The following is a 22,549-nucleotide window of genomic DNA, read 5'->3' as shown; positions in this document are numbered from 1 at the left end:
ATATAATAAAAAGGTGTTGGGATCATAACTTCACTTAATATTTCTACTATATAATAGATAAAATTATCCTTCAATTTCTATTTCTCATAAATATGTAAATGCCTCTCACGATTACATTTATATTTTATTACTTAAGTTGAACAATTAATTTCACTCCTCTCGGTTATACAAATTAATCGTCAAAATAGTAATATTAAAGACCCAGAAATATGTGCTTGAACTGAAACATGTTCCCTTTTTTTAGTAGGTCCCTTTCGGTTACCCTACTTATTATAACTAATTCCTACAATATTCGCCTCTTACGATTACAAATAAGGGTAGAATCAATTTTAACATATAAGAGCTAGATGTTATTAAATAAAACTTAACATCTATCAATAACAAAATTTACTATATTGCTTCTTCCGCCTCTTTTGATTACAAAATTAGTAATAAGTTAATATGTAGTACGAAATAGATAGATGTTAACAAATTAAATAACACCTAACTATAAAGCAGATAAAATTTAAATAAGAAGCTTCAGCTCAAGCACCCGAAATTGAGGGATAATATCTACTATTATATAGAAATATTAAGATTCGTCATTTTCCCAACACAAGAAAAGTTACTCCATGATGGAATTATTACTAACAACGGAAATATTCTTGCTTATTAAATAAGAAAATAGAAGAAAATATTCAAAAAGAGTAATTCCCCTATTTAATTAAAAATAAGAACTAGAGTAATTTCCTACACTAGATAATTAAAGAAATTGATATATAAAAAAAACTTATAATTAGAAAGCAATGTATGATATAGTTTCTGCTCCTCCGTCATATCCTTTAAACTAGCTCCAAGTTCCCATTTTATAGGTGCACTTGAAAGCTTTTGGAAACGTGATTTTACATCACGTTTTCTTCTGATTTGCATAACTTTGGTTTCCTTTCTTTGCAATTAGTCTTCACGGGCTTACAAGGCAAATTTGAGTCACGTTTCAAGCTTGTGATTTCTTTTCTGTATTTTTCTTTTTCTTTTCTTCTTGATTTATTTATTTTCTCTTACTTATTTATGGTATTTCCTGCAAATAAAATATAAACATTGGTATTTAAATTAAACGTGTTACTTATGTATGCATGATATTTTCTTCTTATCAATAACATGAGTCATTAATTCCAAATAAGGATGAGGCGACTATGATAGAGGATAACTAACTTCATTTAGGTTTGAGTAAATTACGGAAGCAATACAACAACTTAATTAAGGATAAGCAACGGAAAAGATAGCAATGTAATTGAAGAGGCAACAACTTCAGTTAAGGCACACCAGAGTCAAATAGGCAATAAGGGTGGAACATGAAGCAATTAATTCCAATTAAAACACGTGGAGGTGAAACTAGTAAATGGGGAACTTAACATAACAAAACAACTTCATATCTAATGAATATAAGAACCTAAGAGCCCTAGAAGGTCAACTTTCCATAAATAAGCCCAAGCACGTACTCGTCACCTCGCGTACACGGACTTTACATGATATAATTAGCATAAAAGACTCAAATCCTAAGGGGTAGTTCTCTCACACGAAGTTAGAGAAGATACTTACCTCAAAGAAGATAGACCGTTACTCTAAAATGAACTTCTCGATTGAAATAACCTCCGGACGGCTCAAATCTACCCAAAATAACTTCGAAGCATAAATAAAACTCATAAGAAACTATTACGGATAATAAAGCTTCAATTTTTATCAAAAACTAAACATCAACCCAAAAGTCGACCCCCGGGCCCGTACCTCGAAACCCGACAAATTTTATAAAACCCGAACACCCATTCCGATACGAGTTCAACTATACCAAAATTATCAAATTCTGATACCAATTCATCCCTCAAATCATCATTTTATACTTTGAAAGTTTTCTTCAAAAATCCCCATTTTTCCTCAACCCAAAACACTAATTTAATGATAAAAATAAAGATAGAATCATGAAATATAATAAATTCTAGGTGAAGAACGCTCACCCCAATGATTTGCTTGAAAAATCCACGAAGAATCGCTCAAAATCGAGCTCTACAACTCCAAAAATGTTAAAAAGGGCTAACCCTCGGAATAGAGTATTTTTATATTCTGCCTAGCGATTAATACATCGCGATCGCGGAATTTCAATTGCGACCACGAAGAGGAAATGACCACAGTCCAAAAATTAATGCTACTCGACCGCGTACAGAAGAGTGAGATCGCGAAGAGGGAAAGCTTCTGACACCAAAGGACTGCACTACACGACCGCGAAAGGGAGAATGCGTTCGCGAAAGGGAACCGGTTGGGGTTGTGCTACACGAACGCGTACGGTTAAACGCGAACGCGTTGAAAGAAAATGCACAACCACGCGATCGCGGACAGAGGCATGCGAACACGAAGAACAAATGTTATCTGCCTCCAAAAAACACACTACACGATCGCGGAAGAGCTGGTGCGATCACGATAAAAGAAACCAGCAACCAGCAGAACGACAATCCAAAATCATGGAGAAAAGGTCCGTAGCCCATTCAAAACACACCCGAGACCCCTGGGACCCCGTCTTAATACACCAACAAGTTCCATAACCTATCACGGACTCCCTCGAGGCCTCATATCACATCAAACAACGTCGACACTACGAATCACACCATGAATCGAGCTCATGAACTTTCAAAACTTGCAACTTCTAAAACTCGCGCCGAAACTTAACAAATCAACCCGGAATGATGTCAAATTTTGCAGGCAAGTCCCAAATGACATAACGGAGTTGTTCCAACCCTCAGAATCGCATTCCGACCCCAATATCACCAAAGTCAACTCTTGGTCAAACCTTTCAACCTTCCAAAATATCAATTTTTCCAACTTCCACCGAAATGCTTTATATTACCCTACGGACCTCCAAATCCAAATCCAGACGCACGCCTAAGTCCAAAATCACCATACGAAGCTATTGGAATCTTCAAAACACCATTTCGGAGTCATTTTCTCAAAGTCAAAATTCTTGTCAACTCTTACCGCTTAAGCTTCTAAAACGAAATCATTCTTTCAAATTAACTCCGAATCATCCGATAACTGAACTCGGCAGCACCCGCAGGTCAGAACACATAATACGAAGCTGCTCAAGACTTTAAGCCATCGAACGGGACGTAAATTCTCAAAACGACCGGTCGGATCGTTATAAAATGTTTGGTTCATTGCACTAGAAATGAGATATACGGGATATAACACAAAACATGTTTGATTTACATTAGATAAATTTTATTTGAATTTTAACCCTAAATTTTTAAAGGACTTTGGAAGACGACCATTGAAGAAAGGCATCTTTGTCCTTTTACTCCCTCCAGTCCACAATAAGTGTCCATTTTAGTGTTTTATTTTGGCCCAAAATAAGTGTCCATTTACATAATAAAAAAGTTAATTTTATTTTTTCAAAATTTACCTTATTTACATATTCCAATGTGTCAAAATAATAATTAATTAAGGTTAATTTAATGAATACACAAAATTATTGCTCTCGAGATTGTTATCCCATCCAATGCGGGATAGGAAAGGGTTTTGAATCGTGACACATAGACTGAAGGACCTTTTATAAGATTAATAAAACCTATTAGCTAAAAGTGTAGCAGGAAACTAGAGTCATTAAGTTGCAAGTCCAAACCTTTACATTTTCCTTTTCAATTTATATCTTTTTAAGAAAGTTTATACAGTAGACATCAAGCGGTGATAGTGAAGCAAGAATTGAAACTTGCAAGTTGCAGGTAACTGGTGTAGGGTAGCATTGCATATATATAAATCAATAATAGATAGAGCTAACTGAAAATAAGAAATGATATACACACAAAGAATGAAGGCCGTGAAATGGCAAAATTGTTATCTACCTATGGGAAAGAATTAAAAAAATTCTATACAATCCGATGGTGTTGTCACAGTGCCCCTAATCCTCGTGATAAGGTCCTCTGTTCCAGAAAAGAACTCTTTTAAGTTCTAATCATCCAAAAGAAGCTGGCGAATGCTATTCTCAAGTCTCAGCCTAGCCACCACCATTTTTTTCTTTTTCGGGTCTCTCCAGCAGGAAACTCTGTAATAAATTAGCATAAAACGAAACCGTTTAACCAATACTGCATTTTATATCCCTACTGCTACTAGTGAAAAAGATGAACCCTCTTAGCCAGGTAAATCCGCTATGTAACTATCTTGTTAAACTTGTCCTGTCGAAGCAAATCCTTAATCTGGAAGTATACCGGTCCAACCGAAATTTCTAGTCCGACAAAACCCGTTAAAAGAGGAAGAAATTCAAAAATTGCCAGATTTACAATTGGTCGTTCAAAAATAGCTCAGTTTCAAAAGTAATCGAAATTTAGCCACTTTTAATGTAAAGATAAATCTGAGCGAAAACACTATTCAAAACCCGAAAAATACGCCAGTATATTATGCTGGAGTTCCAGCATAAGTATACTTGAACTCCAGCATATTACTAAGTTCCAGCATAATATGATGGAGTTCCAGCATAAATACACTAGAACTCTAGCATAATATACTTGAGTTCCAGCAAGTATACCAGTCCAGCATAATATACCAGAGTTTGGAGCACCGGTGCTCCAGTCTTCAGTATATTATACTAGAGCCAGGAAAGTATACCAGTTCAGCATAATATGCTGGAGTTCATACACAGGTGCACCGATATTATGCTGGACCGGTCTCTGTTGTAGCAAAACAATAGCTATTTTTCATTGACTTGGTAAACGCTGACTATTTTTGAATTACCAGTTCGAAAACTAGCTATACCGTGCTATTTTTACGTTAAAAGAATCCTAAAAGATCATTGAATTCTCAGCTAATTGTCTTTATATATGACTTCCCATCAGGCACTCCGAGACACGGTATCGGGGAAAACTAGATGCAAGGCCACTAATTAAGAACAGAAGATATAGCCAATAAATTTTTTTAGACAAAACATGATGGTACTTCACAATCAGTTTGAGGAAGAAAGCTCAAAACCTCTGACAAACGTGAAAGAGTGAGTTTTCTATTTTCAAAACCTTGGCAAATGTGGAAGAGCAGTTTTTGGGTTGAGGGTGGAGTTCAAGATAGTGGGAGCTTTTCAGAAAATTGTAAACATACACCAGAGACTAATTATAACACTTCTTTTACTACGTTAAAAGCATGTTGAATACGAATAAGACGTACAAACAATACCCGTTCAATAAAAGCGTGTGGCTATTAAATGCATTCTCTACCACAAAAAGGAAAGAATGACAATACTCATTTACCTCCTTGCGGATAGATTGAATTGTAGTGCACTTCGGCCCAAAAGCTCAAAAAAATGACTGCATAAATTAAAAAGACATATTATTCGGTCTTTCTGAGAGAGAAAGAAAAGAAAGAGAACAAGACATATCCTTCACCGGAGGAAGATAATGTGCTAAACTAGCAAGCACTAACATTATTGGTGCTTCCCTCACACGAAAAAAGAAATTAGAACCGGACAAATTGTTATAGGTCCTGGGAGAATGAACAGAAATAGAACAAGAAGGTGTGTTTATCACAGGAGGAAGATAATGTGCTAAATTTTCCTCAGTCTTCAGTGTTATATCCATGTATACTAGAATCCTGGGTCTAGTGTTATCCAATTCCTTCCCATATATAACACCAGTACCCATGTATATTTCTCCTTCCAGAATTAGTGCTGCTTCTAGCTTCTCTCACCATTTGTTGTCTTGTACTTCAGACAGTTGAATTCCTATTCCACAAAAGCTTTCTCAACTCACTGTACTAAAGGGGATAGCTCCAACAAGATTAAACTGTATGTGTAGCTGATATAGATCATTAGGACATCATCTATCACTTCATATTATTCATTTTATCTATTATACAAAGATAAAATAGAGGTCTTCGAGATAAGGTTTTATCTAATCTTATTTTTTTAGTAGACTTCTAGATATGTTTTTTTTTTATAAGGTAAATTGTATTAATCAAAACGGAGAAAACTCCTGTATACCAAAAAGTTAGACTTCTAGATGTTTTAAGAGGTCAAACTTCTTCAGACCTTACTATCCATGAATAGGATCCTCATTTTCTGATCTCCCTATCTACACTGATTCAATTTTCACTTCTTAGACCTGGTCTTTCTCTCTTCTCCTTTTCATCCTACATCAGCAGCTCTATGCAACAGTGATGAAAGTGAATCGACCTAGAAACTACTGTAGTTGCCAATTTTAGGATCCTACCTTTCTTATAGCTTTCTTTTCTTCGTAGGTATAATAAATCTACAATACAACAAGATTACACACAAGCGCACAAACGAAAAAGAAAGAAAAATGCTAACTTTGATCCCTCTCACCCAAAAAAAAAGGAAAAATAAATAACGCAAGCTTACTCGGATTCAGCTCTAAAATGTACAACAGTAAAAAACACTCATTGATAAAAAAAAAACTTACTTCTGTTTGACTTTTGAATTTGTGGAAGAATCTCAATGTAGCAGGTGTCCTTGAATGAAGTAATGACAAATATCTTAACACCATACTGTAATAACATTGGAACAAACGTCAGTCACCAATTGAAAATTAAAAATACACACCTGAATTGAGAGAATAGTAGATCGCCATCATATGAAAATAGACAACAAAAGGGAGAGAAAATAGGATTTTCTGTGTAAGGAAAAGAAAGGAAAATGGTGGCAGGAACCAATCAAAGGTCTCTTTCTTTAGGGATGCCAACTTAGGAACGCCTAACCATTGTCTAAGCACTGAGATTCCTTGAAAGAAAATTCATAATCAATCTAAACGAATCAAATGGAAGAGCGGCGACGACCCTGCCTAATCAGCTACTTCTAGCAAAAATTGGGGTTTGGGAGAGCATAAAAGAACATAGCCATGACATGCACTGTTATCCAGAATAAAGTGAATAATGAGACCCTATAATAGCAACATTTTTATTCTAAACCGCTGTATGGTGCTCTTAGAGGTATACTGCTTGTTTTTCATACAGTATTTATTATAATAGCAAGGATAACAGCTGCTTTCAAGATGCAAATGAATTTAACGGAATTGCTTCTGAATTTAGAAATCTGGAATAACGGTTACTATATCTTTCACAAAAATAGGTAAGAAACACCAAAGTTTGGTAATAAGGAATAAGATGCATTACATTTTAGAATCATTAAGGAACATCATCTTGATTCTAAAGTAACCAGTCTTTAGTCTTTTTGAGAGGTTAGCCCCGTAATCAAAATCCATAGATAATAAGAGTCCCCATGCTCTAGAGGGTTTGTTCATCTTGCCACTATATGTGTTCTTATCAGTTTTGACATCTGATGCATGGGCCATAGTGTGAATAACTTAATCTCATTCACAAATCATCCAGAGCCTCTCCTTGCACTTGTTTGTGGAATAAAGAAAATTCCAGTGAATTACCAAATCAACCCCATTTCTTCTGGTTGATAAAAGTCAAAAAGACAACTCTCACAATACATAAAACAAGCTTATTTTGTTTTCTGTCAATAGTAGTGGATTCTATGCTCCGTACAGGCAGATAAAAATCAAAAGCCACATTGCAAAAGGGATGATAAGCGAATACATTTTCAAATTCCTCAACAAGCACCAAGAAATTCCTAATAACAGATTATCAGGATACATTTCCTGTTTCTTATGAATTTATAGATAAACTTCTGTGAAACCTATGATTTGTCGAATTCAAATTTTCAAACTATTTGTTTACTTAGCTCGAATAATTAGGTCATAAAAACAGAACTCACAAATTCTTAGTGAAGAGACTACTTCATAAAACAGAAGAGGTCACAGCTAACATTCACATCAAGAAGACCTAAATCCATCAACAAGGTTTTTGTCAATGAATAGGAGCCCAAAGTAACACAAGTCTCTCTCTCTCTCTCTCTCTCTCTCTCTCTCTCTCTCTCTCTCTCTCTCTCTCTCTCTCTCTCTCTCTCTCTCTCTCTCGAGAAGCCACTAGCAATTTTGTGTAAAATCCAAGGGTTTTACTTTAGAAATCCCAAGAGCCTAAGTGCATATTTATGTCAGCACGTAAGCTCTTCATATTATAATATTTCAAAAGAGGATTTATACCGGAATTCCATAAACGTCTCATTCAGACACATCTAAGCCGCCATCAAAGCAACTGGCATCAAGAATGAAGACTGGTGGAGTAGACTCATTGAATACAAAGTCACTACATTTGATCTTAACATATAGGCTGCTTAAAAATTTTCTAAAAGGATATAAACTTTTACTGCCATACTACTCCTGTTCATTGTTTTAATAGGATTCAACATAACAATAGCATTGAGGAACACACTAAGAATGAATCTATACAACTATTTGATTCAAGAGCTTTGTCCTTCCAGTCCAAAAGAGTTTTCTCCACTTAAAAGATCCATCCTTCAAGAAAGAACTGAAGCTGGTTTAATCCAAACACGGGTGACTAAGCAAGAACCAGACCCCTGTTGAAACATCTAAAATGGCGCTGAAGGCTAGCTGGTAAATAATTCACTTAATGCCCCTCCAAAATACCAATTAAGTTCAACAGACCTCAAAACTACCATAATAGCAAAATTCTGGTGCTCCAATCAATCAACTTGCAAGTAACTATCATTTTTGTCAATATATGCTAGAGTAATTTCTAAACAAATCCATTCAACAAATTACTATGGAAACACAAAACACCAGAACACAGGGAGAGGGCAAGAGGACAATACTGAATCTGCAGCAGCCTGCAAAGTTATATGATCACCCCATTCGCCAGCCCTGTTTAGAAGGAGCACTTAAATAAGAGCGTAATCATTAAAAAGTGGGGAAAAAAAGTGTAAGGAGCTTCAGTAATTACTTGCTCATTTTCTTCAAGTATTCATCATAGACCATCGGAACATAACCCTCATACAACTCCCTACAGAACTTGAGCTAACAATAACAACAATTAGAGGTAATCAATAGTTATGAAGAAGTAAATAGAAGGACATGATCACAATGCATAGTAATGATTTGATGTAACTTTGTCCTAGAAAAGGTATGCATATGTAAATTTTGGGTTGCTTAGCCGACTCTTTGTGCCTACACTTTCCTAGTAATTTTTTATTTTTTTTGGATGCAGGGAGCAGTCCTTTTGCTGACAGGTAACTTTTTTCTTTTTTATTTATCTTCATGGTTTAAATGCAACCAAACCATAGTATTTAAACGAGGTTGAACCTAACAAAAAAATTTGAGAAGAACCTGTTTAACAACTTGTTCCCTCACAAATTTGTGATGCTCAGTACTGCGATATATTTGGTCTGACAATGAGCGGAACTGCAAAAATGTCAAAAAGCATTAAGAAGTTAACAAGTGTTACCTCATATATCATATCATGCGTAATAGAGCACAAGATAGGATTTGAAAAAACACAGTTGTGAAGGACCCGTCTCTGATACAACTGAAATGGAGGCAGAAAAGCTTTACCTCTTCAATCCCCAAAAATATCCTCTCAGCAGTGGGGATTTAAAAAGTAGATCTCTCAAGTTTACTTCCAAACTTAGCTAGAGTTTGGCCATAGATCCCAAATTTATTTTGAAAAATCTGATTTGGGTGAAGTTTGGTTTGAAGATGAAAATGTGTTTGGACATACGATTTCAAAACATATTTTTCAACTTTATTTTGGGAAAACATGTATATAATTCCCAAGTTTTGGAAATTTGGCCCAAATTCAGCTTATTAGCTGAATTTCAGATTTCAAATATGTGATTTGAGTTTTGGCCAAAATGTGGGTCAAATTTATGGCCAAACATGGGATTTGAAAATAAATTTCAAATTAAATTTGGGAAAATGTATGGCCAAACAGGGGCTAAAGGTGAAACAATCCTATAAACCCCCACCCCCCACCCCCCACCCCCCACAAAAGAAAAACACAGTCCAGCTAGTAATTCACTAAAGAGTCGCTTGGTTACAAGACTAGTTATACAGAGATTACTAATGCAAAGATTAGTAATACAAGGAGCAGTAATGCAGGAATTAATAATGCAGCGATAGTAGGGATTACAATGCAGGGATTAATTCTTGTTGGATGTTTGGTTTATTGTATTAAAAATAATATATGTCTGAGTAGATGAGGGCATTTTTGAGGTTTCAGTAGTTTTAATTCATGTATTGCCAATTCCTGTATGCTTATTCCACATTCTACCATGCATAAAATAATAGATATATTCCCGCGAGACATTTTGTAGGGCAGCCGGTACACAAGGTATCCCGCACTCCAAGGGGTGTGATATAGACAGCCTACCCTAATGCAAGCATTAATGGCTGGTTCCACGGCTCGAACAGTGACGTATAGATTCCCGCATGACTTATGCGGGTATTATTCATAAGAAAGGCAAAATTACTGAGGAGGTTAATTCTCCTTATTCAAACAACTAAACAATGTAAAAGTTATGTTGAATTAAGTGAGGGGATTGATTCTCCTTCTTTGTACAACCAAACGCTAACATAGATCAGAATGTGTCACTCACAGCACTAAAAGAGATGGGAAGAGGGACAAAGAGAAAGAAAAGAAGGGGACAGATCAAGAGCAAAAAGGAAACTCCAGAAGTATCATGCATCAAAGAAAAGGTCACTGTTTTCAAGTTTCCCGGGATTAAATTGGATGTGGAACCTAGCAAGATAATACAGAATGGACGTTAATATTTTCAGAAGGCAACAGAGAGCAGTGGGGATCTCACCCATGCGAAGTATGGTGCAATAACTAGGGATACTATCTACTGACATGATAATTGCAAAAATTCTAAGAACTAGGAGAAAAATAGAAAGAAAGCGGAAAAATGCATTTTACAGAGATTTGAAAGAAAGATATCTTATTCTCTATAGAACCAATCCATTGCAAGTGATTTTAGTCCCAAAAAAAAGGAATTAATATATTGTAATATTCTAGTGATCAGGAAGGAGGTATTAGAAAAGATGAAAATAAACGAACCTGACAGTTGCCATCTCCAGATACTTTTAACTCAAATAAATCATACACTTCCAACCTGCAGAAAAAATGTTCTTATAAAAAATCCATCCATCATTATACAAAGCAATTAGAAGAAAAGCTTTTCACACACACACACACACACACATGTATGCGCGCGCGCGCACACACACACACACACACATACATACATATGTATATGTATGTGTGTGTGTGTGCCAGTTCCCTGACACGTGGGCTGCACGTCTATGCCTCGTTAAAGTACCATTTTTTTCAATACAAAATAAGGATTACATAACTTGTATAGGTATTAACTGTTTCCCTACCAGAAACAAAGAATGTGGAATAAAAATAGTGGCAGCAGTATCTGAATTAATGCACCATGATTAGAAAAAACACCTAACGACTATGAATAAGTACCCTAAGTATGATACCTGATTCTATTATATGGGATTTTAACAAGCGAATTTGCTAAATTGGGAAAAGAGTTCGTCTGCAGAATATGCTTTGAAATGAAGTTTGGGAGGAAATGCTAAGCAAGGAAAATGAAGGGAGAAATTATTTTTTTTTAACATATAAGTGGCATATGTATGCAAGATATTCTTTTTTACATTTAAGTGGCATATGCATGCACAATTGACATACAAAACACTGTCTCAAGGAGAGGTTAAGTGCATTTGAAACTCTCAGAAACTTCATCTCATAGAGTATTCATTGGCACTCGCTAGCTAGCTTGGAGAAACAAAGATAAAGAGTACCTGACTTAAAGTGACATAACTTAGTCTGACAAGTCCACAACTCCTTTTGCTAGCAAAAAACTATAAGTGGAAAGAAGTTAAAGTTACCTGTCCATCAGCCTTTGATGATCTGACGTGGCTTCATCTACTGAGGGTATATCTCCATTGATTTTGGGAACATGCTGAAAAGACCAGGGATCGGAGATGAAAGTAATTCCAGTTGTTCGGAAACTAATGGCATAGAAACTAAAACAGGAAAGGGAAAAAATGGATGTTTGAGAATTATCCACTTCGCCTTCTCACAAGGGAAAAAAAAGGAGGGGGGGGGGGGGGGGGTGAAAGGAACTACATAAACAGCATCAAAGAATAAAGATGAATGCCAGAATATCACAAAGTATTGAAATGGCCCAAACATCAACCCCTCAGCAGCTGCATGAACCATAGATTAGTATTTGGCTGCTGGAAATTTATGGCATAAAAATAAAGAAAAATGATAAAAAATCCACTATAGCTCATAATGAAGTGACCAACTATAGATAAAGCTTTTTAGCATTTCTTTCAAGGACAAGCACACAGGTCCCGAAAAGGATACTGCGCATGAGGAGTTACAGCTATAATATTCTAGTTTTCCACATAAGAACATCAGTAACACAACCTTGGGGATGACTTAAGATTGGCCTGATCACAGTAACCTGTTAGTACTTCTGATCTAGTCTACCATTTCCCTCACTTTGCACAAAGTACAACATTTTAAATAAAAGAAATTGGGAAATGGGAATATGGAGAAAATCCTTCTTCTACTACATCAAGGAATTAAAACAGCAACAAACAAGTGCCTGATTTCTAGATCTTAAGAGGAAAGAATAGAACAGAGAAGCGAAAGAGTCTATATGCCACAGAAATAAAAAAGCAATGGTATGTCCTTCCTCTAAAATAAAATGCCGAAAGGCAACAGCTGAAGACATATTTTTCCTCTCAGACAATAAAGAACACTTTCAACTGATTAGCAATTTCTTCAGTCAAGGGGAAGGTGATGGCAGTCTCCCTTTCACTCTCCTGTATTCTTCTTAAAGCTGAAACTGAAGTTAACAAGGAACTAGTTCATTACTGCAGATCTGCCTTTTATTTTCTAGCTGTGGATGCGAATTCATGAGCATTACGCTAACCTTAAGGTGAGTTGATGTTTAACAGTCTTGCTCACCCTATGCCTATTTACTAATGAACTGTTTCTGTGTCAAACATACACTACTAAAAAGCTGGAACCCTACTTTACTTTTCCAGAAACTATAAGAAGATAGTGTCCAACTATTACTAGTCGCGATAGCAATTCCAAAAGCACATCCCATTTGCATCTAATGCAAAAAGCAAGCAGAAACCCCAATATCCAAACACAGAAACCCCAAATTATCAATGGCATTGGAAAATAATTCAAGCAATGCAGTTATCCAGAAATCCTGAATATCTTTTGTAAGTACTGTCTCTAAAATGAGTAAGAGTAAACTTTTTTGCTACAAGTAAAACTCACAGGGATGGCAGCCAACTGATTCAGCCGTTTCCCAACTTCACCATCAAGAAGAGATTCATCCTCTATCTCCGGTGAAACTGCTTGATGCTCCCAATTGGATGGCACAGGGATGGCAGCCAACTGATTCAGCCGTTTCCCTACTTCACCATCAAGAAGAGATTCATCCTCTATCTCTGGTGAAACTTCTTGGTGCTCCCAATTGGATGATGCAGCTGTGCGAGGGCAAAATGTTATCATTCCGTTACTATCTGTGTCTTCCTCATTGCCATCAAGTGCTGCACATTCCAACGTATTATCAACATAAGTATGCAAAGCAGAGCTGTCTAATCCATGTACATAAAACTAACGCCTCTTCTATACCAAAATTGTAATTTCTCCTCGACGGTGCAACCCAATCTTGAGCAATAACTGACGCTTTTTGATGTTCTTCTTCGGTGTGTGAAGATTCTACAGAATCCATGACTGAAAGCCGTGATAGTTCCTCCTGAAGGGCACGGGCAATTACCTCATCATTCTCCACGTTAACATGCGTAGGCTCACAATAACCTTCTCTCACATATCCATCTTGAGAAAAATCCCTGTCATACTGAGTAACAGTTCCGAGAGAACCACCGTTGCTTATAGAACAAACATCTATAAGGTGGAGATTCCACCTCACTACGTCAGGATCTAGCTCATAAACAGTCATTTATGTGTACAAATTCCTGCAGTCCCCAAAGAATTAGCAAGAAATGGAGTCAACACATCCCTTTCCACAAGTTTTTACACTAATAGGTTTTACGCATCACGTCAATAATGAGAATATCAGTCACGTTCAATAGTCATCCATATCCTCTGGAAGAGATTTTAAACAAAAAATGGAAAAATGAGTTCACACAAACACATTCATACATTCAGAGACACATGACACAGACATTTATTGGAACTGTCAGAACGTTGTGAATAAAGGTTGTGCCCATAGTGGTGACATCTAGTCTTTCTGCATCTTAAAAGAAGGTCAGGAGATAATACATCAAAGGTATAATCCTAAAGCTTTATGGTTCCTTTACCTCCATAAACTTGTGTACTCTGTGCTTATTGTAGAAGAAGAGCTTTTTTCCATTGTCACTTACACTTCCCAAAACAGGACTTGATTCAATGAATCAACAAATTTCAGTAATGGTTCAAGCTCTGCCTATAATCTTGCAACATATGCTACAGAATAATTGTATTTTGGAAAATTTCCTTCCCGAAAGGGTCATATCTACCTGCTTTTTTAAGACCTATGGAGGATAGTTCTAAAGGAATTCTTACTTAAATGGTTGACTTGTGGGACTTACATAAATGACATCCAAAGGAAAGTCAGTCACTAAATAAAACTCTTTTAATGCTTAGGATAGACAAGCTAAAAGGTCAAGAAGATCACCCACAAATTGAATTATATAAAATAGATAAGGAAAGTAAAATTTCTAACTCCGCAAATGGATTACTGCATGGAAAGGCATAATAGGTGGGAGCCAATGGTGCCAGACAACCTACAGTATGTTATTTCCTCCCACCCAGGAAACACATCAGCTCTGATAATGCACCAAGTTTTTCTGCCAACTGAGGTATGAGAATATCAGGAAAAATATGGGTTTTTTCACACTTCATCTAGCAGCATAGCTAACAGTATATAGCTAGTTGGCTGCAAATACATTTAAAACAACAAAGTATACCTAAGGGAATTCTCATTAAAAGATTCATTTATCTTGCAAGAGTTAAGCTCCCCTGATCCCTTTCATTCTAGGAAGTGGTGGCAAAATAAATCAAAACACTAGAAAATTTATTTATTTCTTAATTCCAACTCGTAATAGTTAATATATGTGCAACATCAAAAGGGAGTGAATAAAATATAGAAGCTCTTTCTCTCAAGTAATATGGCACATCAACGTTCACAGATTCACTTAAAGAACAATTTAAAATACATGCATAACATTAGCATACGTTATCAGTACTTCAATTTCCTGGAAAGTTATTCATTAGCTTTCGATAATTAATTAAATAAAACCAACCTAACACTCGATTAGAAAAGACTTCTCGTTTCAGGAAGAACGACACTTCATGCGATAGCCAGACAAAATGCTAGACCAAAGATTTGATCTTCATAAACATAAAATTAAATCACAAAACATAGAAAAACAAAATTTCCGCTCTACAAAAGCATTTAGTTGCTTTTTCCAATTAGCTAAAAAAAAGTCTCATCTAATAACAGGATCATAGAAGTATAATCAATCCCTAAATCTCTGAAAAGTCTGAAACTGCCAAATTTTTTTATTAAAAGTACGTATGAAATTGAACTGATGCAGTTGAACGTACGAACCTTTGAATAGCCACTAATTCTTCAAACTTAGGGGAGAAATCGTTATGTAGAAAGCAGAAAAAGAAAAATCTTCAATATATTTTTAAAACAATCGAAGAGTTCGACGCGTAAAAGCGTGAAATCAGCAGAACGCCGCCGTATTTGGAAACGCCGTGGTGGAGTAGTTGAAGAAAGATTGTATCATAAACATTCTTTGAATGGGAAAGCGAAAAGGAACGAACGTCCGAATTTCCGGCGTGAAATGGGACTCCTATGCTGTGGGGGCCCACCTAATCTTCCTCAGTAATTTGTGAAACCGACTTTTTGGCGGAAATCGAAGATGCGCCGCCAAACCGACACGTGTCCTGGGGCGGTGGCACCTGCAAATCCGCAACCGGCAGACGCCCGTAACTTGGTTATTATAACGTCTACGGATAAAGATATGGTGTTGGTGTTAGTGGAACGTGTGATGTTGTTTAACACGAAAGATTCCACAATTTATTGGACTTAATTAATTGAGAATATCTAGTTGAAAACTAAAAATTGAGAATCTAGTGATATTCTTTCTTTTAAGAATGTGGAGAGGAGTGTACTTTACGGGAAAAAAAAGAGAGAGGAATGTACCGATAAATCCTGAGGTGGTTAGATTCATGAAAAAGTATAATTTAAAAGTAAGATCAATACATTAATGTGTAAAATATAGTATAATTTAAACTTGATAATGTGAAATACATTTATATGTAAGATTTAATGTGCGAGAAATTTAATTGTAATTATGCACTATCATGTGTTTAAATTTGAGTAAGCAAGTTCAGCAATAAAATAACGTAAAATTCCAAGGCCAATAACAAATACGAGCGGCATTGAACATGACAATCCTGTTCTTTCACAACATTGCATAACCAAATATCTTTATCCTTCTAACAATTTATCAAGACAACCAAATTACTTCAACAACAAATTCATCCCAACAACTTGAAAACTTTTATTTTGTGCGTGTGAGGCTTTCTTTTGTCTCACAGCAAAATAGACCCAAAGTTTCCAAATGTGTTAAAATTGGATTCACTTTGTTGTGAGACAAAACAAAGTCTCACACAATTAATGTTAGTTGTCTGAGTCACATAATAAAATTTTTCCAACAACTTATATTTGGATTTGGTGAATAAACCATTTCAACTTTACTAGCCTAGTTCAAGAAGTGTGCAGATAATTGTCAAAATGCGATACGACTTTTTTATTATTTTTTGCCCGGCGACCCAAAATAATCACAGGCGGTAGTTAAAATATATATATATATCCCGACTATTAAATTTTGGGCAGCCCAAAAATATGATTATTCCTTTTAAGGAATTTTTCCTATAAATATAAAATTAAGGCAATATTTACCCCCTTTACCTAGACTTTTCTATTTACAAAAAGTAGATAGAGTTTTTTTATAAAATATATACGAATTCGGTCAAATCGTACAATTTATATACAACTTGTATACAACTTTTTATTGTACACAATTTAAGCTTTCTCTTTCAAACAATAATGGGGGCTAAAAACATCACATTGAGTGAAGCTCTAGGTCTCTACTATTATTGTGACAAATTGACGTTGGACTGTCACGATCCAAAATTTCACCGGAGTCGTGATGGCGTCTAACACCTTTTGCTAGTCAAACCAAGAATAATTATATGGAAATAAACTTCAGCAATAATAAGAAATAGTCTCAAATAGTGGAATGGCATAAATAAATGAAGTCAAATGACAATACAACTGAAACCACCCAAAATCCGGTGTCGCCGAGTGCATGAGCTCTATAGAGTACTAAATACAAAGTTTGGACAAAATGTAATACTGTCTGAAAGACTAAATAACAATATCATAAGATGAAGGAGAAGACTTCAAGGCCTGCAAACGGGACATCAGTGCTACCTCAAAGTCTCCGAGCAAATCTGGATGACGACACACTAGCAACCACCGGTATCAGCAACATTTGGATGTGTACATTATGTGCAGAGTAAAGTACGAGTACAACCGATCACATGTACTCAATAAGTAACAAGCCTAACCTCGGCCTTAAAGCAGCGATGAGGTTCGCAAGGTCCTGTCGACGCCCCCTTTTCTCGCGAAATCGGGTTTACGACATTTGGGAAGACAACTCTATTCCCGTCTGGGAATTGGGTTTTTGGATTTGAAGAGTCGCCACCTAATGATTAAGTGCATTAGGACACCACGAGTTTTGAGTTGGAAAACCAGAGTTCGGGTAAGGACTAGAAATTATCTCGAGGGGAAGGTGTTAGGCACCCCTCAAGATCCACTAGTGTGGTTCCCGGCCATGCTATGTTGTGACTTTAAATACAAATGAGCATACAAATAATTCCACATAAAGATTGCAAGTAGGTATGTATAATGGTTGACAAGCATGTTTGACATTAAGATCTAGGTGGTCTCACAACTTGTTTAAAGGAATGTCCAAGTGCAGAAAATTAAACAGAGAAGTGAGTGAACATAAATTTTAAAAGAATAGAGCAGGAAGTTGAGGAAGAATTTGGTGACTGAAACGAAAGACAGAGTTTTATTGATAATAACAAAGTTATATAAAGGAAAGGGGTCCTAGGTTTGTAAAACACATGGATCATCCACACAACACCGGTAGCCAATCGTACGCATGGTGTTATCGTGTGATCATCATCTCCATGTCTACCCTTCCCACCCCGTTAAGGTGTTAAGCGCGGAATGGTATCGTTACCTACTGCATGCTATTACCCGTCCCACCTATCAGTCCCGGAGGCATTTGGGACTACTAATCCTAAAGGGGAGGGAGCTTGGCTTTTCAGAGTTTAAAAGGATAAAAATCTAGGGCGACAGTCAAAACACATAAGCAATAAAAGGGGAACAAGTAGCAATTAAGGGCTCAAACAAGCCTCCTCATTTTAAGAAACAAATTGTTTAGCATGTCTTACACATACTTGATTTGGTCTGAACTAAATTAAAGCATATGGTAGGTTGATTTACCACATATTTCCCAGATAGGGAGTCCGAATTAGTCCTGCTTAGATGTAGTTGTCGAAGACTGACATAGTTAATTAGTTACTTAACCTTTTGCCTATNTAATCCTAAAGGGGAGGGAGCTTGGCTTTTCAGAGTTTAAAAGGATAAAAATCTAGGGCGGCAGTCAAACACTAATGCGTCCTGCTTAGATGTAGTTGTCGAAGACTGACATAGTTAATTAGTTACTTAACCTTTTGCCTATGTGTTAAACGGGACCTATAGGCATGATATCTATTAATTCAGGGACGGAGGAATAAACNCTGAAATTTTGAAAGTAAATATACCCTGTAAACATGGTATCTACATGACATGACTGAATTTTGAAAGTAAACTATCCTAAACATCGGTATCACCCCTTTGCATGCATTCAATCCCATACCCTTTCACTATACACCCCCAGTAGTTATTACAAAAAATTATTACAGACCAAATGGATCAGAGGAAAGAATAAAAATATCAGTGATTACATCTACATCTAATCAGCCTAATCCAGACTCAGAGTCTAATAATATGAGATAAACCAACTTCCAGGATCGGATTTTCCAAAGCCTTCTCTTATTTGGGATGTGTCAAAGTTCCAGGGAACTTCAAGAGCTTCAGGCAATGCTCACACCCCAAATATCATTGCAGAAATCAGATTATAGTGCAGTGTGGAAGGGCCATCCCTCAAATGTCCAAGTTCAGAGGGAACTCAAGGTCCCAAGGCAAGGCTTATAGGAGGGGGGCAGAACTTAGAGACTAGGAGTGAGGGTAAGTGCAATTTAAGGGAATTAGGGAGGGGGGCCATGGCAGGCTGGTGGTCATGCCCAGCAATTGGGATGCTGGCACACCCCTGACCAGCCCGTCAGCCTTAGAATTGGGTAGTTAAGACCTTATTGAAGGTCAGGTTCAGCCCTGGACAGCAATTGGGATGCTGCCAGGCCATACCTTAACTCAGCACACATAGGGAAATGGGGTATGGGAGCAATTGTTCATACTAGCAGCAAGAAGCAAAAAAAGAGCAGGCAAAAGCATGTAGGTACTTCAAAATTAACTTTGCAGAGGATTGAAAGCAGGCGTGGATACTGGGACTGTAAACAAACACATTAGAAAGATACTGAAATTAATTTTAGGACATACCAGTTCAAAGAAGCAAGTAAGGAGAAACAGTAGCCTTATGAAAGCCAAAGTGCAGTCAAGAAGCCAGAGTATAAGTTTAGAAGAGAGTTATGATCTTTGTGTGCTTAATCTCGTGTGGAGGATTATTCCCATTGTGTGTGCTTTGTGTTAAAGAGTCATGTATTTATAGTGCAGAAAAGAAGCAGAAATAGGTAAGAAAATAGTTTGAAAATCAATCACACAAGGTTTTCCTTTAATTAAGGGATTCTGATTTCAAACGGGCAAAAAAAATAAGGATGGAGGTTAATTAAACACTTTTCAAAGTAGTGCAAGAAGAGTAAATACATACTAGTTATTTAAGGAAAAGGTTTGACAGCACACGGTTGTGCAAATTAAGGAAAGGAAATCAATTGACAGCTAAGCAATCATGAGTCGAATATTTTGCATGAATGAACCAAGTCAGAAAAAAGGTAAAGAGAGGCTCTTAATTAAAAGAAGCAGTAACAATCAATTAACCCCAAAAAAGGATTCTGATTCAATCACAAGAAAGCCTTTTGAAGAAAGGTTCATCACATATAAAAACATGCAGACACGTTTAAACATTGAAAGAACTGTCATGCTATCCAGAAAAAGTCTAGTATAGAAGAGTCCAGAGTCATACACAAAAGGGTTCGAACTCAATACATGGATCCAAAGTGAGTTTGAGAGAGTCTAAGGCTCAAACAGAACCCTGGTCTAAACACACAAGACCAAACTCGCCAAAAACCCCCAAAATCCTAGGGTTTTGACTTCATTTAGATGCAAAGAAGACAAAAATGAGGGAACAAGCAAATACAGTAGAAAGTTCAAAGTAAACAGAGTACGGAACTTAATTCGAAACATAATGAGAGCAAAAGAAATAGTAGAGGAAAACATGTTTAAGCAGGTATTCTAGAGGAAACTTAGAAGGTAAAAAAATAATAAGAACACTTAATGAACACGGTAGAAAAATACAGTAGGCGAGATCATAGTGGAAGGCAAATAGCCGAACATAGTGGGAAAGCATGTGAAAACATAGCATAGAAACATGGTAGAAGGAAGAACAAAATATAGCAAATAGAACATGTGTAAAAAAAAGAACATAAGAACATAGTGGAGACAAACATACACAAAGAAAGGGAAAAGAAAAGTCGGAAAACACTTAAGCATTTTTCAGAAACCCTAAATCAGAAAGAAGTGACTTTGAAAGTAAAAAAATTTTAAAAGAAAAGTTGGGGAAATCCTTCAAGAACTCAAAATAGAGCATGAATACACACAGATCTGAGGAGAATCGGAGAAACCTCGAACAGCTAGGGTTTCAGGTGAACCCTAGAATGAGAAAGGCTTGGAAAAGGTCCGATCTAAGTCGGATAAGGCTGGACACAGGCTCAAGAGGCTACGATATGCCGGAGCCAGGCCGGAGATGGCCAGAAATCTCAAGTCGGCGGAGATCTGAGTGGAGACCTTTGAGGTCTAGCCTCAAACCTTCGAGTACCAGGCATATAGGAGCAATGGGGGGTGAGTATGAGGTTTCCATGGCCTGAGAAGCCATGGATTCCAGCGAGAATCGAAGGGATTGGGGTTAGTTTGGGTGGCGGCGACTAGGATTTGCAGAGAGAATGGGAGAGGAAGGGGATTCAAGGGCGGCGGGTAGAGGGAAATGAATTTAGGGTTGGGGTGTTGGTAGATTAAAAATGGAAAGGGTGCGTGTGAGCCGTTGATCTTTTACTGTGATTAAAATAGAATCCGGTCGGGTGCTTTAAACGGGTTAGGGGATTGGGTTGGACTGGTCCGGAATTGGGCCTGGAATTGGTCAATTAAGGGGATTAATGTGGCTATAATTGAAATGCAGATGGGCTATATATTAAATAGCCAATTTTCCCTTTTTAATTTAATTAAAATGGTTAAAATGATTTTAAAAATAAATTGAAAGGACTTATCTAATTAATAATATATAAACATTAATCTAAAAAATACTGGGAGTAATTTAAGGTTGTAAAATGCTATTAGTCGTACTATAGGCTATAATTGCAATTTTATGCCATTTAGCTTAAAAAATATCAAATAAATTTATAATAATATGATAAAATCACCTTAATTATATTGTGGTGTAAATATGAGGATTGAAATAAATTACTCACCAAAATAATAATTTTGGGAATAATTATTGAATTTTGTACTGCTAAAACAAATAATAAAATGATTTTAAAAACATTTAAAAATTAGAAAAAATGTCAAAATTCTTGGGCATACTTATATATGCATGTAGATGCTATTTTGAGAATATTTTGAGTATAAAAATAGATAGGAAAGAATTGGGTATCAACGGCTGCCCCTCTTTACCCGGGAAAGATGAAAGAGTTGTCTGGTAAAGATATGATGACCAATTTTGACCGAAAGAGACACTTTAAAAGGTTTTGACCGAGCTCTGGTTCCTGAGCTACCTACAAATCCCTGGTCTTACAGGAATCAGGTCATTTGTAGTTCGGGATACATCGGCGGAATATGCCGATGGGGGTTTTGAAAAAGACGGACGCAATATATAGGTTGGGAAGGATAGTTAGGGGATCGATGGGCTGCGGGAACCGGAGCGAGATTGCTCCTGCTGTGATGGCCGTTGCCAGCTGGTGTACCTGCAAATGAGCAATACGAACATATCGTGCATAAACTTAAATGTGATGCAAGTTCCCGTTGGACCATGAATGCTGTCTTCGAACGGGTAAGATGACGTCCTCAGACCATGACGTTCTGGGCCATGGAGCGTATAATAAAGGATTCGCAGGCTATGAAATGATGTTCTCAGGCTATGATAATGGTGCCACCGAACCATGATGCCTTTGAATAAAGATATGCAAAAATATAAAGCGGGGGGGAGGG

At 36.7% G+C, this 22,549-nt stretch overlaps 1 protein-coding gene across 3 annotated transcripts; it reads right to left on the bottom strand.

Annotated features, from left to right (window-relative positions):
• Positions 1–3,747: 3,747 nt before the first annotated feature.
• Positions 3,748–16,017, bottom strand: LOC109209977 (OTU domain-containing protein DDB_G0284757-like). 3 transcript variants are annotated; one of them, XM_019373346.1, is made up of 11 exons: positions 15,539–16,016; positions 13,558–13,901; positions 13,303–13,472; positions 11,781–11,854; positions 10,939–10,993; positions 9,210–9,284; positions 8,827–8,900; positions 8,699–8,747; positions 6,426–6,510; positions 5,259–5,315; positions 3,748–4,066 (listed from the first exon to the last, which is right to left on the bottom strand). In XM_019373346.1, exons 2-11 carry the CDS (start codon positions 13,883–13,885, stop codon positions 4,014–4,016), a joined length of 1,020 nt encoding a protein of 339 aa, XP_019228891.1. In that variant the 5' UTR covers positions 13,886–13,901; positions 15,539–16,016; the 3' UTR covers positions 3,748–4,013. The 3 variants fall into 3 exon arrangements, with proteins under 3 accessions (XP_019228891.1, XP_019228888.1, XP_019228890.1); XM_019373343.1 differs by having other exon boundaries at positions 13,198–13,472; positions 15,539–16,013; XM_019373345.1 differs by lacking the exons at positions 3,748–4,066; positions 5,259–5,315 and adding an exon at positions 5,339–5,728 and having other exon boundaries at positions 13,198–13,472; positions 15,539–16,017.
• Positions 16,018–22,549: the final 6,532 nt, after the last annotated feature.

This window comes from Nicotiana attenuata, unplaced genomic scaffold, assembly GCF_001879085.1.
Source record: "Nicotiana attenuata strain UT unplaced genomic scaffold, NIATTr2, whole genome shotgun sequence".
Classification (NCBI taxonomy): Eukaryota; Viridiplantae; Streptophyta; class Magnoliopsida; order Solanales; family Solanaceae; genus Nicotiana; species Nicotiana attenuata.
The sequence above is the reverse complement of the archived record's forward strand: the minus strand, read 5'-3'. Positions and strand labels throughout refer to the sequence as shown.